Consider the following 27,526-nt stretch of genomic DNA (forward strand, 5'->3'; position numbering starts at 1 on the left):
GTAGAAATGTGGCTTGTATTCCTCTTTTCTCCAAATGTTTGGTGCTATGTTACGAACTGGGGAGATGCACTGTGATAATCATTTCATAAATGATCCACATTTAGAAAAATTTGCTTAGATTAAAAGGGAAATTTAATGAAAGCTAAGGTTTGTAACAAATAGATGTAGAAATAATTCTGCTCCCTATTTCAAAAAAAGGGGGGATATAGAAATAAAATGTTCTGATAATATGGAATAAATACCAATTTAAGAAAAATATTATGGTAATGATAAATATTGCAAATATTAAGTAGGCAAGAATATGTGATGATAGTAATGACTTCATAAATGGTGATAGTCAAGAAACAGGAGTTGGATAAGAAATGTTTTGTTTCCCATTTGCAGATTCTATGAGTTAAAAGGAAAAATCAGGTCCTAGAAATACAGACAGAAATTGATGCAAACAGACGTAAAATGGCTAGAGATTAAAGGCCCTTTCTTTTGCACCTCTTATTCAGAATAACTGAGGTAAAATATTTACTGCTACAAGTGGCCCTGCTGTTTTAGTGTTGGAAATAGGTCTTTATTTATACTTATGCTTAATTGCTCAATTTTTCTAAAGGTAGTTCCTTTTTAAATTCATTCAGAGGATGTTTGATCTTTTTTAATTCTGCTTTTCTCCTAAAACAGATTTCTGCTGCAGAAAAAAATGGGAACGAGGCGGGTGTGAGAGAGCTACTGAGAAGGATTGTGCAGAAAGAAAACTGGTTTTCTGCGTTTGTGACTGTTCTGAGGCAAACGGAGAACGAAGCCCTTGCCCAGGAGTTAACAGGTACCGACAGCAATGCAGGTACATCTCGTTCTACGGGGGAAGAGTTTGCACATTTTGCCTGGTGATTGAGAGTTTAACGAAGCTCGTAGACAAAAGGCCAAACACTAAGATACTTAGAATCGAAATTTCAAAACTGAAAAGGATTTGAGAGATCATCTCTTTTATCCTCTTTATGAATGAGGAAACTGCTCTCTAGGAAAAGATTAATTTACAAAATCAGCAAAATGGTTGAGAATATTGGCAGCTGACTCCCCCCAGTCCAATACTCTTTCCACTAGCCATCTTATTTGAGAAATGAGGCAATTGCCTGAAATTTTATTGAGACATTTTTAACATTGAACAGACACACATAAATGGGAAGAAAATCTTTTAATGGTATTACAATTCTGCCACACAGTCTCCTGGATATTTATATACATTTTAAAGGAATTTAATAAATATTTGATAAAAGGTCTGTCATAACAACATATTTCAATATCACTTCATGTGAGTTTTTAAAATTATTCAATTATAATAACAAAAGTTAACATTATATAGCATTTCATATGTATTATTTGTAAAACTTAAACTGCCATATATTTTTCAGAGTACATATCCTATGTTTTCAAAAAATATATGTAAGACAAATTGAAAGTGAATTGGCAGTAACTGAGATAAATGACTTAGAACCACTTCACGCTCATGTCAACTCATCCAGTCATTCAGTCCGCCATTCAACTAACACTTCATGAGTGCCAAGGATGAGCCAGACACTGTTGTAGGGGCGCGGACATGACTTCAAAGAGACATACAAATTCCCTACCCCCATATACCACACTTTCTAATGGAATACGATACCCAGTAAACTATTTCCTAAGTTATCTATGCAAAATAAAAATATAGTTACTAAATTATTAACAGTATGTTATATGTTTATATTATATTAAGTAAATAGCTTAATACTTCCCAGTGGTTTGAAATACACACACACAGATATGCATATACATAAAGATGTACCTGGTATATATATATATCTATATCTATCTATCTGCATATATAACGAGAGACAGAGAAGGAGAAAATAACAATATTTTTACTATGAGGTATTAAAGAGCTCTAAATATCTGGGGTAAGTTCTTTTATCTTCACCCCAATGCTTTGCAGTGTCCTATGTTCAAGACCGCCCACAAAATGCAGATCTCAAGAGGCCTTGCAGCTTTCCCTTCTATCTTGAACTATTGAAGGAATAAGTGGTGGGGAGGGTGCTTGCTCAGTCAAACTTAGTCAATCCAGCTTTCAAAATCCAGGCAGTAACTCCATGATCTGTCCCCAAGCAGGATCCAGGATTTCTACTGTCATTGCTTCTGTTTCCACAGCAAAGCTTAACTGTATAAAAAGTTCTTCTCAGCCCTGGATGGTGTGCTCGGTTGGTTGAGCGGTCTCCTGTGCACCAAAGGGTTGCTGGTTTGATTCTGGGTTGGGGCACATGCCCAGGTTTCAGGCTTGATCCACAGTAGGGGGTGTGCAGGAGGCAGCCCATGAATGTTTCTCTCTCATATCAGTGTTTCTCTCTCTCTCTGCCTCTCCCTTATTCTCTCTCTAGAATCAATGGAAGCATATTTGGAAAAAAAAATAAAAGAGTCTAGAAGTTGGATTACTGGGTTAGATGGAAGTTCCATTTTTAATTTTTTGAGGAAACGCCATACTGTTTGCCACAGTGGCTACACCAGCCTGCATTCCCACCAGCAGTGCCTGAGGGGTCTTTTTTCTCCACATCCTCTCCAGCTCTTGTTGTTTGTTAAGTTGTTGATGATAGCCATTCTGACAGGTGTGAGATGGTACCTCATTGTTGTTTTGATTTGCATCTCTCAGATGATTAATGACTTTGAGTATGTTTTCTTATGTCTCTGGGCCTTCTGTACGTCCTCTTTGGAAAAGTGTCTATTTAGGTCCTTTGACCATTTTTCTGATTGGATTGTTTATCTTCTTTTTGTTAAGTTGTATGAGTTCCCTATAAATTTTGGAGATTAAACCCTTATCAAAGATAACATTGGCAAATATGTTCTTCCATGCAGTGGGCTTTCTTGTTTTGTTGATGGTTTATTTTGCTGTGCAGAAGCTTTTTATTTTGATGTAGTCCCATTTGTTTATTTTCTCCTTAGTTTCCATTGCTCTAGGAGCTGTATCAGTAAAGATATTGCCATGACAAATGTCTGCTATTTTGTTGCCTATGGCTTCTTCTAGGATTTTTGTGGTTTCCCGTCTTACGTTTAAGTCCTTTATTTAGAAAACAGAAACACCAATCAGAAAGGATATATGCACCCCTATGTTCATAGCAGCACAATTTAAAATAGCTAAGATTTGGAAACAGCCTAAGTGCCCATCAGCAGATGAGTAGATTAGAAAACTGTGGTACATCTACACAATGGAATAGTATGCTGCTGTAAAAAAGAAGGAATTCTTACCATTTGCAACAGCATGGATGGAACTGGAGAGCATTTTGCTAAGTGAAATAAGCCAGTCAGAGAAAGATAAATATCACATGATCTCACTTATTTGTGGAATATAATGAATATCAGAAACTGATAAACAAAAATACATGCAGGGACAAAGAAGCATTGAATAGACTGTCAAATTTCAGCGGGAAGGCAGGGGAGGGTTGGGGGGGTGAGGGTAAGTGATCAACCGAAGGACTTGTATGCATGCATATAAACATAACCAATGCACACAGACACTGGGGGGGGCGGGGGGCGGTGAGGGCATGTGCCAGGGGGTTAGGGAGACCAGGGGGAGGTGAATGGGGGAAAAAGAAGACATATGTGCTACTATTTGTAATACTTTAAACAATAATAAACAAAACAAACAATAAACAATAAAAAGCTCTTCAGTAGACAGTAAAAAAAAAAAAAAGAAAGAAAGAAAAAAGTCTATGATCTGGTGTAGTAAATTTGTCAGTGTTGGAAAAGTATAACCCATGAGCCAAATTGAGACTGCCACCTGGTTTAAAAAAAATTTCTTCTCAATCAGAAGCATCTTTACTTTGCTTCAGTTCTCTGGAGAGGCCTCAGTTGCAACATAAAGATTATGGTTTTTTGCACTTATATGTTACAGCCCAGCCATTGTTTCCATAGCATATCTCCAAGGCCAGTTTGCTAAATCTAGAGGTACTTCCAGCCAAAGCTGCATACAATGATGGCGCCAGATTTTTCCTACACACCTCATGGATGAGCTGGACGCCAGGCCAGACCACCCATCTCATGATGAGTTTCCTTTCAAGACCCCATGCAAACACCTCCATTCAGGACAAACATTCTAGGACTTAAACTTCAGAAGGAAATGACTACAGTTTGGTTTTCACCCCAGGGAAATTTTAGCCTCAGTGTATCAAAGGGTATTAGAAAGGGCAGCCTTTAACATCACAAAAGGCCTTCTCATATACATCCCCCAAATTAGAGGGTACCTATCCATTTTGCAGTTGTGTTCAGTGACATAACTGTTTAGGAAAGGGTCTAGAAGATTTGCCACAAAGTGTCTTCTAGATTTCTCTGTACATGGACAGCATGTCTGGCAATATTTCTTGCTAAGATCTTTTTTTAAATTCTACTTTACAAAATGCCTTGTTAGAAGTTTAACATATTTTTTCAAATTTTAGTTCTTTGAACAATAACAGCCTATGGAGAGTATGTATAGTAAATCTCACGTAAAAGCTGTGTTAAACACACCTTATCACTTCCACCTAATATTCACATACCTTCCTCGTTACTGTCCTCATTATATGCAATAACCTTGTCTTGATGCTTCTTTCAGAATGACTTGGGGACTAGTTTATCCAGATTCTCTCTGCTCATGTGTATATCCTGACTGGCCAGGCCAAACATTTGATAAAAGTGGAGAGTCCTTGTGAAAAGAAAAACAGTGACACCAATTCACCCTTCTATCCCTCCCTGGGCCCATGGCAGGGTCCTGGGATTTCTCCCTCTTTCGACCAAAGGGGATGATGATGGATGGTGACTCAGGTATGGGGGCTCTCATGAGGGCAGGGAGCAGAAGAGACATGGATCTCTAAGCTTCTTTTCGAAGGTCAAATGGCAAATGCTGATCTCTGTCTGGGGCTCAGCATTCTTCTACTCCCCCGCCAACTCATTCCAAACAAGTGGGACTGAATTTTTATTTCTTAAGGAAATCTAATCAGCAGACCAGGAATTTCAGTGTTGTTTGCTGAACAGTACATCTTATCATGGGAATCTAAGCATTTTCCTAATAGGTCTTATTGACCAGAAAGTTAGCTGTGATTATTCTTGTGGTAGGAGCGGCTATGGACTGGATTCATATGCTGAAGTCCTAACTCCCAATGAGACTGTATCAGGATATAGGGTTTTTAAGGAGATAATTAAAGTTAAATGAGGTAAAAATGGCGGGCCCTAATACAATAAGACTGTGGCCTTATAAGAAGAAGAAGAGATATTTTCTTCTACTCTTCCTCCTCCTCCTCCTCCTCCTCCTCCTCCTCCTTTTTGTTCTTCTTCTTCTCCTCTCTCTCTCTCTCTCTCTCTCTCTCTCTCTCTCTCTCCCTTTCTCTCTCTCTCCACTCCCGCCCCCCCCCCCATGTGATGACATAGTAAGAAGGCGATCTTTTGCAACCTAAATAAAGAGCAAGAGCTCTCACCAGACACCAACTTTGCTAGCACATTGATCTTGGACTTCCAATCCACAGAACTGTGAGAAAATGAAATTCTGTTGCTCAAGACACTCAATCTATAACATTTTGTTATGGTGGCCTAGGCTCCGAATCCTTATGCTTATTGAGTTCTTGTTCCTTTACGTCCCTGAATGTGTGATTTTGGCCAGGTACTTGCCCTCTCCATGCCTCAGTTTACTTCTCTGTGAAATGGGGATAATAATGTTACTTATTTATTAGGGTTATTTTGAGAATTAAATTATTTAACCTATGCAAAGTGCTTATATAGTAAGCCCAAAACAATTGACTATTAGGATTATAAACTACAAACATAGTTAATATGTAGCTGCATACATTGTCAAGTTGTCTGGCCAAAGACACACCAGTTTTTCAGGAAATTCTTTATACACATGACTCATTTGCCCCTTATTTTGTAAGATGACCTAATCCAAAATGATACTTAAATTTTTTCTTTATGGGATCAGTCTTCTCTGACAGATTGCAGCTTCAGAAGGACAGAAAATCTTGTTTTTCTTTGTAAACAAGTAGTCCCTTAAGAAAATGCTCAATATATGTGGGTTGAAGGAAGCAAGGCCAGACTGGGGAAATAAAGGAAAGAAGAAAGAAAGGATGTAGAATATTTTATTGAATTTTTAAAAATCCCCAGAAATTCAGAATACATGCATTCAGGCTGACATTAAAGCATATGTACATCTCCCGTAAAACACACAGCGAGGGAACAAATGGCAAGAGCACAAGCTAAAGAAAAACCACCACCCAATTTGCATTTCATTAATTCAGCCTTAAATGTGGCTTTGCATCCCTGAATACGTGGCTTACTTCCTAAAGGTGATGATCAGATAGGAAATCGTCACACACCTTTCCTGTGACTGGTATAATATCATGTTGTCTTTTTAGGCAAAATTTGATCATTGCAAAGAATTACTCATTATGCCCGTATTAATAATAAAAATACTGTGTCAGAACAAAAAACACATCCCAGGCCTTTCAAAATGTGAAGGTACTGAAGTACATTTGGGCAAATCTCTAAGAGAAACCCCAACTTGGTTTTCAGAGTAACAATAACAGGCATTTATAGTGTATAAAAGCTTACCATGGTAATACAATTTTTTAAAATATTTTTCTTTATTGATTAAGGTATTACATATGTGTCCTTATCCCCCCATTCCCCCCATCCCCCACTCATGCCCTCACCCCCCTGGTGTCTGTGTCCATTGGTTAGGCTGCATGCATACAGTCCTTTGGTTGATCTCTCCCCCTTACCCCCACCCTCCCCTACCTTCCCTCTGAGGTTTGATGGTCTGATATATTCTGATTAGAATTTCAAGGTATTGAAGCATATTCAATTAAGTCTCTATTAGGAACCCCCATTTCATTTTCAAAATAACAGTAATGGTCTTTTGTACACGGCATGAAAACTTGCATTGTGCTATGTTTTACATTCTAATGCTTTTATTCATAGGAAGTGAGAATTCATCACAAGAAGACAGTCCTGAAGAAAAAGAGCCACTCCTTTTAGCCACAGATCAGTCAAGTCCAGAGAAAGATGCCTGGGACATTCAAAGCAACTCAGTGGAATCATCTTTTACGGATTCTTCTGTAGTCTCAGGTACTTGGAACACATACGCACTTTTTGTACACTAATTACTACATCACAAAAAACCCATCGGGGCATTGATGACATCGGGGTCTGTTAAGCAGAGGGATAAAATTTGGGCTTTTGGGGTCTTGTGAACATTTTTATTAAAATAATATTTTTAGAAGAGTGTAAATTAGGATAATTCCTCTTGGTGGCTAAAAATGTTTTCAAAACTAATGCAATATTAATATGTTATGAATATGAACACATTTGGTTCTAATTTTACTTTCTAAGACATCTGTGGGCCTTTTAATGTGATAAATATCATAAGCATGTCCCATATTTTCATGGTTTTCAATGTTCTTTCAAATATATTCTAGCCATGTGCCACATAAGGACGTTTTGGTCAATGACAGCCCACACATAGGACTGTGGTCTCACTATATCATAATGGAGCTGAAAAACACCTATTGCCTAGTGACGTCTTCATCCTAGCTGTGTAAGGTGGTAGTGCAGTGCGCTGCTCAGGTGCTTGTGATGATGCTCTTGGACACAAAAAGCTGCCAGTCATCTGAAGGTGTAACATACGCAATTATGTACAGTACATAACACGTTAAAAAATGACTATGTGCCCTAGCCGGTTTGCCTCAGTGGATAGAGTGTTGGCCTATGGACTGAAGCATCCTGGGTTCGATTCCAGTCAAGGGCACATACCTGGTTTCAGGCTCGATCCCTGGCCCTGGTCTGGATGGTCCTGGTCGGGATGCGTGGGGGAGGCAACCGGTGGATGTTTCTCTCTCTCATATCTTCACATTGATGTTTCTCTCTCTCTACCTCTCCCCCTTCCTTCCACTCTCTCTAAAGCAGCGGTTCTCAACCTGTGGGTCGCCAACCTGTGGGTCGCAACCCCTTTGGGGGTCGAACCACCCTTCCACAGGGGTCTCCTAAGACCATCGGAAAACACATATATAATTACATATTGTTTTTGTGATTAATCACTATGCTTTAATTATATTCAATTTGTAACAATGAAAATACATCCTGCATATCAAATATTTACTTTACAATTCATAACAGTAGCAAAATTACAGTTATGAAGTAGCAACGAAAATAATTTTATGGTTGGGGGTCACCACAACATGAGGAACTGTATTAAAGGGCTGCGGCATTAGGAAGGTTGAGAACCACTGCTAAAGAATCAATAGGAAAAATATCCTTAGGTGAGGATAAAAACAAAACAAAACACGATTATGTCACTGTTTTACGTATTCACTGTCCTATACTTTTTATCATCATTTTAGAGTGTACTCTTTCTACTTGGAAATAAAACAGTTTGCTTTAAAACAGTATGCCGCGTTATCCTGGCAGTAGCCTCAGACATCTCATTTTACTGCATCTCTTGATTGCATCATTTCCCTTGTGCTTGATTTAATCTTCTGTTGTTTTGTACAATAACGCTGTGAAGGCTTGTAGTCTGGTAGCAATAGACTACACCATGCAGCCTAGGTGTGTAGTAGGCGATCCCACCCAGATTTGTGTAAGTGAACTCTGTAATGTTCGCACAAAAACAAAATCACCTAAAGCCATTTCTCAGAACATGTCCCATTTGTTGAGCAGCTTGCTTCATGCAAAGCTCTGATGATTAAGTAAGGCCATTACCTTTTCCCCTACTTTACAGACCAGGAAGTCTCTGAGCGGTTTGGCTGGATTGTAGCGTAAAACCAAGGCTGCAGAAAGGAAGATGAACAGGTGCTAGACTGGTGTTGGCTCGAATTGCAGTATCTAATTGGTGTGAGAACTGATACCACCATATCCACCTTTGTATTTTTATTTATTTTGAGAGTATATTTCTTAAAGCTGGGGACAGTGAAACAAGGAAGGGCTTAGGGTAGAAGTAGCAACAGGAGAGAGCCTAGCTCATGGAAAACTCAGAGAAAAGGAGGCCTTGGGGACAGGTTCAGGGGGTTAGTGAGGGATGAGCTGCCACTGCCCACTGCTCCCCTGGTTGCAAGTCTCCTGGGTTTAAGAGAGAAAAGTGAAGATGCAGGCCTCTGAGGGAAGAAAGGCATGGGTATGCTCTCAGAGAGCATTCAAGTCCATCGTTTTTATGTGAAACAACCCTGGAAGGATCAAACCAATTTAATTTTGTTCCTCTCCCTAATTTTCTCATGATAGAATTCTTCTCTCCTCCCCTACCTCCTCAAAAGGGTCACGTTCTATTTTCTCAAGAAATACGTAAAGTCTGTGGTATGCTGATACATTTTTAACAAGTAGCTCTCTGGGGAAAAGAAAAAAAAGCCCTGATTGGTAGTGTATACCAATGTCCCTGGTGTAAATGCTCTCACTAAGGCTGATTTTAAGCCTCCATCATAATGTCACTGAGTACAAAGTTGGGGAGAGATGCGCAGCAGCACACCATTATGTAACATTTCCACCATACAGATGCAATAGGCTTAGATAATACAGTAAGATGATCAGGAATGGTGGGTTTTAACTATTTATTGCCTTTGTTTTAATGTAATTTATTTAATTGTAAGTTTATGTAATTTATTTTTTTTAAAGTGTTGTGCTTAACAGCTGGCTCACAAAATTTCTCAAAATTTAACAATTGGCTATTGTGAGCTGGTATAAGCTGACCCTAGCGTACCACTAGTAAAGTTTGCTATTTTTGACTCAGAAAAGTAATATGGCTGCATTGCAGCAAATTTGAAAACATAGAAACATACAAAGAAAGTGGCCCATTCTCCTTCAGTATAGATCACTCTTAACAATTGGATGTGTAGCCTTCCAGTAGGTTTACACACCTGGATGTTTATATATAAGGACATTTCTCCTCGGTTCATTCGATGTTCTTCTACAGAATGACTTATAAAAACAGAATAATAATTGCATCTGGATGCATTATAACAGATTATTTAATTATTGAACATTTAAGGTGCTTCCAAATCTCTACATTGTGAATAATGCTACAATAACTGTATTTATGTCTCAGTTTGATTTTTATAAACATATGACATAATTGAAATTTCTGGATCAAATGATTTCTACAATTTTTTAAAAATATATTTTATTGATTTTTCCACAGAGAGGAGGGGAGAGGGATAGAGAGTTAGAAACATTGATGAGAGAGAAACGTCGATCAGCTGCCTCCTGCACGCCCCCCACTGGGAATGTGTCCGAAACCAAGGTACATGCCCTTGACTGGAATCGAACCTGGGACCTTTCAGTCTGCAGGCCGACGCTCTATCCACTGAGCAAAACCGGCCAGGGAATGATTTCTACAATTTAAGACATTTAATAATGTCAAATTTTACACCAGGAACTGGTATCAATTTACACGTCCTCCAACAATAGAGAGCATACCTTTTGCCTTGAAATCTCTTCTACAAGAATGGGTAATATTTTCAAATATTTTATTATTTCAATTTGAATTTTTTAATTCCTAGTGAAAAACATGTTTACAAGTTCATTCTTTCTTTTGTTGTTTTTGTTAATCACCTATCTGTTTTTCAAAGAGGTTCTTTATAATCTTCTTGCTGGTTTATATGAACTACCTATAGCTATCCTTTGTCATGAGTAGTAGTAATTTTTTTTCTAGTTTGTCTGCTATTTAGGCTTGTGCATGGTGCTTGCTTTTTCATGCAAGGCACCTGAAGTTTGAATGTCCACATGAGTCAACTGGAGAAGGGGGTCTTGTTGAAATGCAGACTCTGATTCAGTAGGTCCTGTGTGGGACCTGGGATTCTGCCTTTCTCACTGGCTCCCAGCCCATGCTGCTCGGGCTGGTCCTGGACCACCCGTTAGCAAGATTTAATGTGTAGAATAGCAGAGCTTAAACCGGCACCCTAGAAGACTTTTCCTTTTCCATTTGAGCAGTTGCGCTTTCCTTCAGAAATCTTGATTCTGTAGGAATGGCAATACCCACTGTCTGACTTTGGGGTTTTCACCTTTATTACATTTCCTTGGTAGGCTACCTGACATCTTGGTGGGTTACTGGCTATTTTTTAAATTCACACTGGAAAGAATTGAAGACAGGATAGAGACTCGGACATGATCCTGCATCTCAAATAAGGGTTTTTCCTCAAAGATTGCCTAGTGCATCTCATCAGAGTGTGCCTTATGTGTGGAGGGTTCTGAGTCTCTAAGTGGACAAAGTTAAAAGCAAAACTTTTTAAAATTTCTATTTTCTTAGAATTTAAAGCTACATCTTGTGGGGGGAAAAATGGATCTTCATAATGACCATAGGAAACAGAAAGGGTTATCTTTTGCTCTCGGGTTTCCTCCCTTCCTCTCTTCCCTTCACTTGTTTCATTAACAAATGTTTATCATGTCCCAGGAATGTAAATCCAGTGGAGGAATAACAGAAATTGGTTCTGCCCCTGGTGCTTTCAACTGATGGGTGTGTCGGGCGAACATTAGTCACTATATTAGCTGCATAGTAAGTGCTATGCAATACTACTATAGTAAGTGCTGTGAAAGAAAAGTACAGATAATCAAAATCTATAATAATCATCCAGCACGCATGGCTCAGTGGTTGAGCATCGGCCTATGAACCAGGAGGTCACAGTTCCATTCCCGGTCAGGTTGCAGGCTTAATCCCCAGTGTGGGATGTGCAGGAGGCAGCTGATCAGTGATTCTCTCATTGTTGATGTTTCTATCTCTCCCTCCCTCTCCTTTCTTCTCTAAAATCAATGCAATAGATAGATATAGATATAGATATAGATATAGATAGAGATAGAGATAGAGATAGAGATAGAGATATAGATAGATATAGATATATATATGCCTGAGAACATTTAAGAGTACAGTAAGATATACAGAAATCTGAGGACTCCATCCTATACATGGACGTTACCAATCTTCTAGTCTAGAAGATCCTTGTGATGTAGATTTGGGAGCATAGACGTTAGGGCATAGACAGTGCTGCTGTGGATTAATCCAAGTGTCTGTTTATTTTCTTGTTGCTCTACAGAACTAAAAGTAATGATGTAAATTACTTGTAAAATACCAGTAACCCAAAGAAGTTATTGGAGTTCTGTTGATTGAATTTTATATTGCAAATTTACTATGAAAGGATTTTTGCCTACATTGGCATTCTTTGACAGAATTAACAATCAAAAAGTATATGAAAGCGTCCCATAGTCTAATATGCATTTGCATAATTGTATTTTGTGTATCTTATTGATACTGATAATGTATAATCTTTATTTTTAATTCTAATATATTGTGTTAAGGTTTTAAATACAGTTACCAAAATGGCATTGAAAGAAACTTTTTACTTAAGGTACACATAATCTGTACATATGAATTTTCATATGCAGAAAGAAAAAAATTGACTTGAATTATTTCCCAGTTCAAATGAAGAATTCTGTAATTTTATTTCTGAACCAGTTTCTAAAATATTTGTATAGTGCATACAAATGTTAATTATGTATGATTTTAATGCAAATATTCATCATATATTGTTTTTCTGGCTCCTTTTACTCCTTAATACATCTCATGGGTGAGATAGATTGCCATTAAAAACAGTGGCCTGTCCCGAGGTCGATTTTAATTAATCTCCCCTTCATCCTGGGAGCGGTATGTCAGAACCCCCAGTAGGTCCAGAGGGTGAATTCATCAGGTCTCCACGTTGGGGGCTGGCAGTTCTTCCTTCCTCCTTCCAACTGCTTCCCATTAAAAAGGTGCTCAATAAAAGTTTTCTTTTTCCAAGTTAGCACAATAATTTTGAATAGTTCTCAGACTATTAGTAGGATTTTAATGCTGAGTGTTGTAGGTCTGCTCTCTGAAGTCACTGGTTATCTTATAACAAGAAGATATTGGAAACTTTGATGTTTCTCTAAACCACACTTCCCTAGAAAACGTCGGAGGGGCATAAAGCCTACTGATGGGTGTGTCCTTTTTTTTCTATTAAAACTATTTTACTTAGAGCAAGCACATACTTATCTGGATTTTTAAAATTCTCTAAGTGTACAATCAAATCAATCGTACAATCAGTGTTAGTTGTCTGCTACTGTTGCTTTGTTGCAAGTGAGTAGTTATTTTGCATCGATATTTTTATTATACTATTTTTGAAATTAAAGCTCTACAATAAAATGAAAGTGAAGTAAATGAGATGCACAACTAAGAAAAGTATTGTGTTTGGAATAAGCTTACTGTCATGCAGAGTTTCCCAGAAACTTTATCATCCTATGTTGAATCTTCCTGTTGTCAAACTAGAAAATGCAAATACCCCAGATTGGCCAGCAGAGGGCGCTTTTACATTTATAACGAGACTGGAATTTCACTCTTCTAGTATAATGTAACAGTATAATGTAACGGTGCCATGTGTGAATGTACGGTGCGCATGACTATGAATGCATGTGTATATTTTGATTTACATATTCGTTCACGTGAAGATTTTAAAATTCCACCCCAGCTAATGAGCTTACCAACCTGCTTGTTTTCAGACTTTAATACCTTCTTTTTCATATTCTCCCATATGTTCCACTCCTTAGGTTTATCCGGTGACATTATGCTTTGGAATATATTGTGGATATATTTTGCATAGATCATGTTCTGTAGGAGGGGTTTAAAAATTGACCTTTATAAAACAGCCTCCTTCTCCCTGGCCCAATCTGTTCCAGCACTTTTGTTGTTGTTGTTTTGTTTTGCCTTTTTATAGACCAAAGTCCAATCTTAGATTTGGCCTAAACTATTTTCTGTTAAAATGCCACAAAATTTATCCTTGCACTTGAGGACAAGAATAATGTTCTATAGCACTAACCTCTAGAAATTTAGAAATTCTTAGAATCTCTACCAATAAACACCATATAGCAGTTGGGATCTTAGTGGGAAAGAAAAGGGTGTGTCAGAATTGCCTATCCTATTGCAGCATTGGTTTGAATTAAGACAGTGCTCCTTTACTTCTATATTTTTCTAATTTTAGTTACATTAATTATTGTTCTATTGAGGCAATCCGAAAGGCAGATAAGAATTTGAGCTGAGAGAAAGATGCTGATGGTGATATTGATGTTTTTTTAAAGAAAAGTATAGGTTTTTATTTTATTTGAAACCTGTCATGGGCCATCTATGTCTGTTATATGACTTATAATTGCATAATAGCTTTAGGAGGTTTACCATTCATATCTCAGAATTGAGGAGAAAGATATTTTTTAAAAAATATATTTTATTGATTTTTTTACAGAGAGGAAGGGAGAGGGATAGAGAGTTAGAAACATCAATGAGAGAGAAACATTGATCAGCTGCCTCCTGCACACCCCTGACTGGGGATGTGCCCACAACCAAGGTACATGCCCTTGACCGGAATCGAACCTGGGACCCTTGAGTCTGCAGGCCGACGCTCTATCCACTGAGCCAAACCAGTCAGGGCAGAGGAGAAAGATATTTTGATGAAAAGAAATCTCCCTAGTGTTCAGCTAATACATGCTAGATTTATTTTCATGACATCCCTTTTATGGCCACAAACCTAATATGTATTTTTTGTTTATTTGTGGGGGATTTTAGCAAATTTTAACAAAGATGGTGATTCTAGTATTAATTTGATTATTAGACCTTACCTTCTCTATTTTGGTGTGTGAATGAGGACTAGAAACTAGAGCAGTGGAAATAAAGTTCGTTGGTCAGGAACCAAACACTGAGGTATTGGCCTCACCCTCATAGTGTTTATAATCCAGTTCAAGAAAACAAGTTACAAGGCCCCAAAGAGAAATGGTAATCTATCTACAGCCAAATAGTAAGTAAAGGATGAGGAGAGAAGACTTGCAAAAAAAAAGGAAGACAGAGAGAGCTTACCAGAGGAGGAGTATGAGACATTTCGACTGAGCCGTGAAGGTCCTGTGTTGGGTTTGTGAACAGAAGTGGCAGGCAGCATTTTAGATTGCACAAACATCATGAACAAAAGTGCAGGTATAGCAGAGTGCAAAATGCGTTCAGCGTGGGAGATGTGGGTAATGGGGGAGGCTATGCCTGTGTGGGGGCAGGGAGTAGATGCATTAATACAGTTACATAATATATTTATTATATACAATAAGCATCGTTCTCCAGCTGTAATAAACACAGAAAAATTCTATAATAAAATGTGTTCAGGGGGACAGTTTGATTAGGGCGGGAGGGTTTATGGAGGAGGGAGGTGGCAGAGGAGATTTCAAAGATCACTGAGAATTCAGAGGTTTCTCTATGATTTTTACAAATGCTTTTCTAAAGCAAATGAAAACGCTTTTATTTTTATTTGTTATTGAATTTATCGGTGGTGACACTGGTTAATACAAATTCTATAATACATCATCTGTATATTGTATGGTGTGTTCATCACCCCAAGTCAAGTCTTCTTCCATCACCATTTATCCCCCCATACCTCCTCTTCCTCCCCCCACCCTTTTCCCCTCTAGTAATCACCATACTGCTGTATGTGTCTATGAGGTGTTTTTTTTTTTAATCCCTACATCTTTTTCACCCAGCCTCACAGTCCCCTCCCCTCTGACAGCTGTCAGTCTGTTCTCTATCGATGAGACTGTTTCTATTTTGTTTGTTAGTTTATTTTGTTCATTAGAGTCCACATATGAGTGAAATGACATGGTATTTGTCTTTCTCTGCCTGGCTTATTTTACTTAGCATAATGCTCTCCAGGTCCATCCATGCTGTTGGGTAAGATTTCCTTCTTTTTTATGGCCAAGGAGTATTCCATTATGTAAATGTACCACAGCTCAAAACAAAACAAAACAACAACAACAACAAAAAACACTGTTAAAAGTTTATCATTCATGCTCTGGCCGGTGCGGCTCAGTTGGTTGGAGCATCCTCACAAGTGCATCAAACAGTCACCGGTTCCATTCCGGTCAGAGCACACACCCGCGTTGCATGTTCAATCTCCTGTAGGGCTTGAACGGCCATCGATGTTTCTCTCTCTTTCTCCCTCTCCCTTCCTCTCTCTGAAAAATCAGTTTTTAAAAAGTTTATCATTCATCATTTGAACAATTATAAAGTACTAACATAAAGCATATGTGATTATCTCAGATGATGTTTGTAGGAAAGCCCATAATTAGAGGAAAGTATCCTTTGAGGTGCTGGGAGTGGCTGATACCGGCTTGCAGGAGCCCAACAGGCACATGACTGCCTAAGTCCACACAGTGACATCACACCATGGCTTGAAGTGAGCCGTGGTGGGAATATGTACACTGGAAATTGGCTAACAGTTTCAAATTGTGGCTTCCCCCCTCCTAAATTAAGAGCCCGAATTCTGAACATTTACCAGGACACCCATAGATGTATCTCTCCACACACTTTCCTTATGAGTCTGTTTATGTCTGCTTAACTTGCACAGCTTCTCTTGCCTATAGCTTAAGAACTTTGCAATTCATCTCCTACCTTGCCACCCCTAAAGCTTGTTATTGCCCACACGTGCTTTCCATGTAGTCATCTGACTCATCACTCATACCTGACTCTGTGCTAGGGCTTTCTGCCTGTGTTACTGACTGGCAGTGAATGAATGGTTGTCTTAGTGGGTATGTCATCCTCACAACCCCGTACTTAAAAACTACCTTTCTATTTGAGACCCAACTCTAAAGGCTAAAGGGCATAGAGATACAATGTACGCCAATGTCCTCACACACAACTCAAATTTAATTCTGACTAGAACATTTCAGTGTATAAATTTTATAATTCCATAAACGGGAGCAAGGAACTCCTTGGATAGCCATGCGGGCTAAGGTTCTAGCAGAGTTTTTTTGTATGTGTGTTTTTCTCTCTCTTTCTCTTTGGGAAACTCATTTCCTAGAAGCTTGGATCCAGGAGAGAATATGCAAGGTGGGTGGAGGTGGCTTCTCTCCATTCTGTGGGAACACATGTTCCCTGGCATGGAGAGCAAAATCTGACAGACCCAAATGTGAGCGTGTGTGTGTGTGTGTGTGTGTGTGTGTGTGCTCACGCACACATCCATATACATGGAGCTAGCTGAAAATAAAAGTCATCTATTTCCTCTCAAAAAAGATTATGTCAAAAGAAAAGGAAATATGTATTATTAGTAGCAAGAAAGTTAAGCACACTCCAGAGCTCCATGCTGGCTCTGTGTGAGGGCCCCTGTGTGCACATGTCGGAAGCCTTAGGGGTGGTCTTGGACGGCTAGGCTGCGGGGTTAGGCAACTAGAGGGAAGTAGGAATGGCTAAGGACCTGAAGCTACTAACATGCATCAGAGGGTCAGAACTAGGATAGATATAAAGTGACCGTGACAAGTGGAACTAGACTGTTTGCAGACCCGGCAGCACTGCCTCTCAGGAGAACAGGGTCTGTTGGTGACCTTCTTCCTGGGTGGGCACAGGGCCCCTTGCACGGCTTCCTGCTGTGGTGCAAACCCACGTCCCCACAAAGAGAATGCAGGACTGCCTGGGGCCAGCGGTAGGAGAGAAATAGTCTGTGGACTGAGAAGTGCATCCAGGCTGAAAACAGGAGGGGCGCCACCTGTAGGAGTAGAGTGAGAAGTAATTTGTATCTTACCTAATGAGACTTAGGTCTTAGGCTGAAAACACAATGTTCCTTATCAACAAATTGTTATAATAGCATTTTCCAGCAGAGGGCAGACTTTACATTGAAATAGCTCTAAAAAGGCCTTCAATCAAGAGCTTTTCAATATAATTTTTTTTAACTTCAAAATATTTGGTTTCTAAATGGGTTTTAAATATTTCAAAGTATTTAAGGTCCAGAGGACGTTAAATATGAAATTTATCAGATTCCAGTTAATATTTCTGCCTTATTAGTAATAAAAATGTTCAAGTTCTGCTTGCAAAGAAGCAGTTTTTATGGCTTATGGACTGGTCGTAGACACTATCGCCGTAAGCAAAGCTGTTCTTTTTTGTGTTGTTTACAAAATTATTACAGAAAATCCCATCTTTTAACTGGATGAGTAACACTTTACTTCATTTCCATACAGTTTGATATGAATAACTGCTATTCTTTAACAGAAATAACCAGCATTTTCTGATCCGTTTCATAACTAGCTTTGGTATTTTTCCTAGAGGAAATAAGACCTATATAAAAGTTAACTAAATGTATTATGTAATAAAACTCCAATATTCAAAGCCTCTTTAAACTGCAACTTCACAAGAATTTCGATGTTTCTCTTCATGATTTATTTCTTGATAAATTCTCACAATAAATGAGAAAGTAGAAACTACTATTTGTATTGCAAATTTTTAAAAGGTTAAATAAATCACTTGTTAGCAGTGGCTGAGAGTAGATCTGGAGACCGATCTGTCTGACTCCATAGCATGCACTCTTTTCATGGCAACCCTCAGTCTCCAATTGACTTGATTTTATCTGATCTATTTTAAAATCATAGACACATGACTTTTTCCATTAGGACATCAGTTCATATTGACATACTGTGAAAAGTACAGAGTGAAACAAGATATTTCTATATAGTCCATTGCAGGAATTCTTGGCTTATAAACTCAATAGGTTGGTTTAATTTTGGTATCACGTAAGCACTTTCTCGATCTGGCTTTTTGGGGTGTGTGTGTGTGTGTGTGTGTGTGTGTGTATAACATAACTTTTAAAAATGAATACAGGAAGTGTGTGTGTATAACATAACTTTTAAAAATGAATGCAGGAAGAAAATCAAATCTTTCTCCTATTATTAAAGTTATTTCCAAGAGTACTTATCTTTCTTCTATTATTAAAGTTATTTCCAAGAGTACTTATCTTTCTATGAAATAAAAATATGTCAAATGCATAAGCATTTGCGGTCTAGGAAACAGACTTATTTTTGTACTGAGAAACTGGAAACATATATCCTTAAAATGACAAATGGACCTCTGATATTCACTTTCACTTTCATATGATCTCTAGCAGAATTATTGCAATTAATTTTGTCAACAGGATACAAATATTCTTTTATTTGTGTGCAGAAAATAGTTCCAACATAAGTGTGGATATTTAAATGTAAAATAAACAAAAGTCTATGGATGAAATCAGAAATATTAGCAAAATAAAAAATCCAACTTTTTCTTGCAAAGACAAGCTGTTTCAAGATTGATAGAAAATTTGACATTACAGTGAAAATGTCTAGATGCTTAAAAAACAACAACTTTACTTCACTTAGAAGTATGGCTACAGGATTGTCTGCTTGTTTACAAAGCGTCTCATAGACTATCAGCCATGCCTAGTGTTGGGTAAAGACACTGGGATACTGGACATAGAATCAGATAATGGGACTTCCAGCTCTGCCCTGTTCTAGCTATGTGATCTGAATCACTGATCGAACCTCTCTGAGCTGTGGTTTCTCACCTAGAACATGGAGGTGATAATGGGCATGTACCACATAGGATGCTGAGAGTTTAAAATGTCATTTATATTACATCTGTGAAAGCACAAAGCTCAGTGACACATTGCAGATTTATTGATTAGATGAAAATAATCCAAATCGCAAACTTAATCAATCCTACCCTATTTTGGGTAGAAGCTGTCTTTAATGTTCACTAATTATTTGCACGCGTTGCATGAAATAGGTTCCCCCAATCGTATGCATGTTAGAACAAAGCTTGGGGAAAATCTTGACTATACACTTACATGGAGCAGGTTTAAGTTTGTGGTTTAACTGTTAGTGATTAGAAAACAAAATAGAAATAAAATATAATTTCCATTTGGATTACACTTAGTTGGAAACTTAAAACTACAGTGTTAGATTGTAGATAATATTTGTTAGTATTGATCCGTATTTTGGGTATTGTTTTCAGGTCTCAGTACCACATTTAATACAGCATATGAAAAACATGTCAAAATTAATTTTTTTTGTCTCTAAAATCTTGGTCTATACATCTAAGTTTGGGAGTTATCCTTGCAATGGTATTTTCCCCATCTCATTTTACACCTTGCCTTTTTCTTACAAATCACATTCTCTTTTCATCAGTACATCTGCCCAAAACACTGTTCTACTTGACAGCTCTATCCCGCACTCGCCTCCCAGCTCCTAACAAGGCATACCTCTGGGAATTGCAAAGTGCCATGTTTAAAATCTCTCAGTGAGATGTACAGGTTTCCCCGTGTGATCATAAGGGATTCCTCAAATCCGAGTTTTAGAGCTAATCTACCACAACTGATAAGCACAGTATTTTCACATTAGTATATTTATGTTGTGCTAATGTACTTAAACAGTATGTGTGTCCATTGAGAATTTTTCTACAAATTTCTTAATAGCATTCTCTTAACTTTGAAGAGAGATACCTCACATATCTGACTGGCACCGGCTGTAATTCCATTCTTTCCTAAGCTAAACTGGTTTACCTGGGTTGCCAGGGGAAGGTCATAGATGTCACAGATGCCCAATGGAATACTAGTCGGCAATAAAAAGGCACAAATTGCTGATAGAGAGAATAACATGGATGCATCTCGAACTGCCTACGCTAAGTTAAAGCCAAACATAAAGGCTACACATTCCATAAATCTATTTATATGATATTTTGGAAAGACAAAAGTATAGGGATGGAAACCAAGTCAGTGACTGCCAGGGGACAGCAGGAGGGGGCTGACTACAAAGGAGGGTGAGGGGTCTTTATAGATGATGGAAACATCTTGACTGTGATGGTGGTGACGAACTGTATACATTTGTCAGACTATATACCTAAAAAGAGTCACTTCCAGTGTGTAGGTATAATTGAAGACACCTGACTTTAAAGATATAAATGGCTAAAGAGAAGGTACCTGCAGTTTTAGAGAACTGTATATTGTCTCCTTCCAGAGAAGTTTGGCCATAACATCTGATGTGTATATTTTTCACCCATTTCTATTTCCAGCCCAAATGTGTGACACCCAGACCACTTTCAATGGATAAAGACTACATTAATATACATAACTTATTTAGTGCATTTAGCAGCTTTAGCATGAAGTAATAGTTATCTAACAATTATAAGTATTATGAAATGTTATTAATTATAAGAACATTATTAAGTGAAACTCTTGACCTATTAGTATGCCAAATGCTTGCATTTTATTTCATTTTCCAATCATCAGAATTAAGCTAAAGTGCTCAGAGCTGACTGTACCTACATTATTGCATGACTATCCTGCCTGATGAGGGGAATTGTCCTAGCCTCATTTTAAATAGAGGAAGTCAGGCACAGCGCAACTGCAACAGCAAATGTCACAGATCTTCGGATTCCAAAGCCAACATTTGCGACCATCTTTCATTTATTGTTACCAGTTTAGCAATAGTTCTGATCCTTGAGGAATGGACTGCAAACATCCTTGGAAATAAACTGTAAGGAGGGAAGTCTTCCCTTGGAAAGATTTCCAAAAAGAATTGATGCTGAGTACTAAGAACAGAAAATGGGGATTGACACATGAATGGTGTGCCCTTGCCACTCACATTCACTGCAACCCATTCACAGAAGCATAGTTTAATTACAGTAAAAAAAATTATTTGCCACCTCACATAAGCTCCAGTACAACTGCAGTGCCAGGCTTTAATGATATTCTTCCTGAGCCAATTGTTTTTAATATCTTACAGTTATGTTTGTTACTGAACTGCTGTTTTCATAACTAACGAGTAAATCCACGTTCTTTATTAATTTTTTTTACTTTATTCATTACCTACCATTTTACGTGAAAATAACTCAGTGGTTTCTATATAATATATTTTTTGTTTAAATGACATTGTCAAGCCTAGATGTTTTCTTGGACAAAATTTACATGCAGGGGGGCTGACAAAAATCATAAATCCTTACCAGTTTGCATGAGCTCTCATATTGGACGTATGGTACTTTAAGTAGATACATGCACTCGATTCACTACCCGCAGCTTCTCATCCACAGTGGAGTGTTTAAATGCAGCTTGCCAGAAACTCTTACCTTTTGTGCATAATTATCTGGGTGTGCCTTTCTTACTTGCACTGAACTGTATGTACTGTGTGCTGTAGAGGTGTGTAGTTAAAATATGTTTATTCTCAGAAATATTTTAAAAATATTTTAAAATGTTTTCCTTTGCAGAATCAGACACAAGTTTGGCAGAAGGAAGTGTCAACTGCTTAGATGAAAGCCTTGGACATAACAGCAACATGGGCAGTGATTCAGGCACCATGGGAAGTGATTCAGGTACTGCCTCACTGTTGTGTAAACCTTAACAAGTGTGAAATAAGACACCATAGAGTGGAAAGCATGGGGCTGTTCATACCCTCCCTAATGTATTTATGCAATTAAAGCAATTCTTTTCTACAGTGGAAGGAGTTCTGGAACTTTGCCATTCACATCCTTTAAAAGTACAACTTACAAAAGTCTTAGCATCAAGCTCTCTGATTTTGATCTAGTACATAGCTTTTTGGTCTGGCATATGCCACATTCCATAGAATCAATGTTATCTAGTTTATTTATGAAATCTGTTTCAATTAATTTCACTGTCTTAAATCCTGTATGCAATTTGGTACTTGTATTCCCAAACCCTAATCTTTTTTTATTTTATTAAAATACATTTTAAATAAAAACTTTAAGCGTTCTTCTTTAAATGAAGAACTAGAAATTACATATGCAGTTAAGTAGTTCCAATTTGTATGGATATCTCTTGCATAGGAGTAGCGTTTGCAAATGTTTTTGTCACTAAATGCGAATTTTGCTAGGTGTTTCCCAAATTGCTCTCCGCGTTAGCTGAATGCACCCCCCAGCAATAAATAAGTGTCTCCCCACATGTGAGCAACACTTTCTGTTGTCAGATTTCCTAACTTTTGCCCATCTGATCAATTTCAAATCTCTTCTTCCTGTTCTTTGAATGTGTGTTTCCATTATTATTACTGAGCTAAAATGTTAACATCTTTTCAAAATGGGTGATGGGCCCTCGATGTCTGTCACACACCTTTCTAAATTTGGCTCTATGTTTAAAATAAATCATCATTAAAACTAAGAAATTTTTAAAAATGCTTTGCAATGTGGCCAGCTAAGAAGCAGTAGAGAATTGGCAAATTAAGAAACAAATTACGTTAATCTTTATTTGTTTTGTGGTTGAGTTGTAGTAAACACTTAGAAAATACTGTGTACTTCAGATTGTCCTGCATTCTCAGAAGAATTATAGAAATTTAGGTCCACAATAGGTCTAAAAGGTCAAAATAATTTACATAAGGATGTTCTGCTGCCCTAAAAGATTTCCAAATTGAAGTGTATCACTTCTTTTATTTACGTGTTGTTTCTCTCAATAAGACTTCTGAATCCCTCGTTACAAACAAGTTGGCTTGAGGAAACCCAATTCATCAAATGTCAGTCATAACATTAACTTTAACTAAAAAGGGTTAATTCATTTTCTGTCCAATTCAGTCAGTGTTTACGAAGTTCTTGCCATGTGCTTATTTCTGTGGATTATATCTAGTTTTTTGTATGCCTGTTATACAATTGTTTAATTTAATTATGATTTTAAAATTAAATGCTATTGATTCTAGAATTCAAAATATAATCTAGCTAATATGTATCATTTTATGGGTAGTTTTAAACTTCTGGAACTCATCCTAATTTTTGTTTGTCTGTGTAAGGGCTTTTCAAGAGTAGTCATTCATTCAGTAAATATTTCATGGCCATCCTCTCTGTGCAGGGCATTTTGTCTAGTTCGAGCTGTTAGCAAATGTAACTGTTTACTGCTTTTCAGTGCTCAGTGTGGCATGAAAGACGTGATAAATCTAAATGCAACCTACTTTTAAAAGCAAATACATTTTCAAAGGCAAATACATGTGAAGACAAACACATTTTCAAAGGCTATCCATTGACGTTTTAGATGGGGGTCAGTGCTTAGGACAAAGAATTGCTTTGCATAATGGGTAGTAGAATTCTGAAATTATAAAATTATGAAAATCTTTTCCCTTAAGTACATGAGATAGGATGAACTAGAAATCAATTTTTTAAAAAGGTTTGGATGAATTGCTAATTGTTAAACACACATGGAATCACTGAAAAGCAGTAATTACCATGTTTGGGATTCTATTTTCACCTTTGAGGCTGACATCAAAGGGATGTTCTTCCACTTGTTGTCCATTTTCAAAGGTTACATAATGGGCCATGAGGATCATGGGCATGACCCAATATCATAACATGTTTCTTTGTGAAGTATTATGCCATAGCAAAAGATAATTAGCGATGCTTTTTAAGTTTTAATATACTAATTATACTATGGAAGGCATTTTGTTTTTCTGTTTCTCATTTTCAGAGAGAAACACAAAAAGTAGCAAATTTTTTTTGGAATACACATTGGCCTGATATGTAGAAAGTGTTTTCTTACTATTTCAAGGTAATACCTATTAATATTTGTCCAGCTGGAATGGCATGTTTTCCTGGTTATATACTATAGGTAAAGGAGTACTTTTTCAATTTCAAACACATGCAGTGACAGACCTTTTCTCTCCAAGAATAACTCAGCTGTCAAAATCAATGTGAGAATGAAATTTGCCACATGGTGTAGTTCCAATAGAATGTTATTATTTAAGCCCTATTTTATTTCATTTTTTGACCATTTATATGAACAGTATAATTTTAAGGTCCTTAATCAGTATTTGTTGCAGAGGAAGGGTGCAAAGTAATTCAAAACCTGTGCATATTTTGAATACCATTTTTATTATTGCATTTAATGGATTTTTCTTTTCAAAGAGAGCCAAAAAGAAACCAACAACAAACAAACAAAACCCAAACATTTTTTTTATAAAGGAAATTGGCTCCTGGCTCATTGACACCAGTCCAGTTCTCTCCTTCTGGTGACAGAAAAGATTTATTTTTATTACTGATGTGGATAAATTCTTCTATCCCTATGTCAGAGGATGTGATAAGGCAAGAATCGGGTTGACTATTTAGCGCTCACCCAGCCCTTTTTCTTTGGATACTATTCTCACAGTGAATCCAACTCTAATTTTTTCCATATTCACTCTGTACTTCTCTGTTAAACTTGAGGACACCCATCAAGTTTCTTAGACTTGACTAAAAAAAATGTGGAAGATTATTAAACTATCTATCTAATAGCCAGATATTTTTTGTGGCAGTAGTACAGTGCCCAAGACTCTAAATTCCTCGAGGACAAGGACTGTATTCTTGAGATCACATGAATATAATAGGCACCCAGTAAATAATTACTGCAGAATGAATTAATGGTACATGACTAGTTAAATAGCAGTGAAATGTCATACTTTGATTCTAGACTTAAATTTGAACATGCCAGCCCTTTCTGTTGTCTAAGTCTTCTAAAATTTATTAGTACAATATTAATATGCATACGTGATATTGATGTTTTATGCACTGATTTAGTTTTAGATTCCTCAGGAAGAGACTCTGGAAATTTCTCTAAGGTTTTATTTTAAATTTTTGTTACCCAAGATTTTACGAATAAGCATGAAAAACAAAAGGGGAAATAATAATTTTAAAAAGTACATGCAGCTATTATGAGGAAAGCAGAATTTTATTATTATTTTTTTAAATCTATGCAAAAGTATACCTAGAGTGAAATTTAAAAAAGGGGGAATTTGCTAATATCATTTGACAAACTTCCTAACTCAAAGAGCAATTTAGCAAAAGTAAATTTCTGGATGGTGGTGGTAAACATAATTTAAAATACATCTTCCTTTTCAAATATTGTGGCTCTTTTAGAAAAGTTATGTGGTAAATGCTCGTAATATAGGTGGAATATTAATATTTTGATAATCTATAAAAGCCATTTAGGAGAAGTAATGAGCCTTTCATAAATATAATAGAAGATGAAATACTATAATTGATGTAGAGTTCAAAAGTAGCATGGGGAGAAAACTTGTAAATGAATATTTTTAATGTTGGTGATTTTGAAAGATTTTTTTCTGAAAATCATATTAGATCATATTAGATGAATCAGCAGCTGATCCAATGATATCTTAAATATATTGCATCTGAGTTTACTCATCCATACAGAAGGCAAATTTCCTGCCAGGTTAGTAGATGACTCTTGCTAAGTGGTGTTTGGTGTGAATTTTCCTACCTGTTCAGATGGTACTATCACAACAAGGTAAAACGCAGTTGAGTGGAATCATCCCTTTGCCGAAATGGAACCATCAGCAACCTTTTTGAAGTTAATGGGATTATGTTAGCTTAGTTTTATTGCGATCATCGATAAGAGAAAGAACACTTACTTCATGTGTCACAAAATACTGATAATTGCTGTCATGTCATTTTTTTCTTATGCTTACATAAAGCATAAGTTAGGCTTTTAAATTGATATAATATTTACTTTCCTGCATTCCACCTGATAAGTTATACATTTTTAGATCTGTTTCCCCCTGCTAATATGGATAAATATGGTCACTTCTAAACAAAACATATTTAAACCGAGATATGCTATAATAATTTTATCCAAATGTTTATAAAATCCATGTGCATTAGTACTTACTTTATCAGTATTTTAAATTTAGAAATGTTAATTAGAAATTCATTAAAGTTTACTGCGCTTTGAGTTTCAGGAGAATAGGAATATGTGGAGACATAAACAATAAAGAAGCAATAAAGATCACAATTCAAAATTAATAGCAAAATTAGTCACAGTACAGTTTAAACTAACAAATTTTTTTTGTCATTCAATGAAAACTTATAAATTAAAGGCTATATGGGATGAGTTTTTCCCTTTCTGCATAAATATTGATTCTGTTTAATTTGGTTGGTTCAAATGCCAACAATTTGATCTTTTTTGGCCATTTTTTATTTTATTTACATATCTTTTAAATATATATTTTATTGATTTCAGAAAGGAAGGGAAAAGGAGAGGGATATAGAAACATCAATGATGATAAAGAATCAGTGATCGGCTGTCTCCTGCATGCCCCACATTGAGCCCGCAACCTGGGCATGTGCCCTGACCGGGAATTGAACTGTGACCTCCTGGTTCATAGGTTGATGCTCAACCACTGAGCCACGCCGGCCAGGCTGCCATTTTTACATATTTGAGATAGATAGATAAGTGGATAGATCAATGTGCAGGCTTTTGGTTGTTTGGTTGTCAAACAAAGTTTTTCAAATGAAGGGAAGTAGCTTCAGCTATAATATCTTTTTGCAATAAAAAGTAAGGGGGATACAGAATAAGGAGGACTGATGGTTCCCACCTACCCAGTCCTCTTGATTTGTAGGTGCTTCCTAAGACATAAGAGAAACACGTAAGGCATAATGGCCCAACAAAGAGATGGAAAGTGTGAAGCATTAAGAGCCATAACTGCCACTCTTGCACCCTTCTGTACTTTGTCCTTGACTCCCGCATGCTGCCCCCTTCCAGTCCTGTGCCCTGTTAATTCACTCCCCCTGCACCCCAGGACAGAGGGCCTGGACTACATCCTGCAAATACAAACAGAGATGATGCCCATTTGGTACAGAAAATAGAAAATGAATTGGTTTGGACCATACATGAAAAGCAATTTAAACACAGAGACCCTATGTTCAGTGTGAGGGCTTCTTAGCCTTAGTCATTTTTGTTGCCCATTCCTTTATTTATTTATTAGA

General features: G+C 37.2%; 1 protein-coding gene across 1 annotated transcript in view; it reads left to right on the top strand.

The window, feature by feature from the left end:
• The window catches only part of IFIH1 (interferon induced with helicase C domain 1), a 64,848-nt gene that overhangs the window by 6,512 nt on the left and 30,810 nt on the right, over positions 1 to 27,526 (top strand). The window contains exons 2-4 of the mRNA XM_006083209.3: positions 670 to 829; positions 6,952 to 7,098; positions 22,046 to 22,150. Coding sequence (XP_006083271.1) covers positions 670 to 829; positions 6,952 to 7,098; positions 22,046 to 22,150 — 412 coding nt within the window. The remainder of the gene's footprint in view (positions 1 to 669; positions 830 to 6,951; positions 7,099 to 22,045; positions 22,151 to 27,526) is intronic.

The sequence above is a fragment of the Myotis lucifugus genome, unplaced genomic scaffold (genome assembly GCF_000147115.1).
Source record: "Myotis lucifugus unplaced genomic scaffold, Myoluc2.0 scaffold_5, whole genome shotgun sequence".
Classification (NCBI taxonomy): domain Eukaryota; kingdom Metazoa; phylum Chordata; class Mammalia; order Chiroptera; family Vespertilionidae; genus Myotis; species Myotis lucifugus.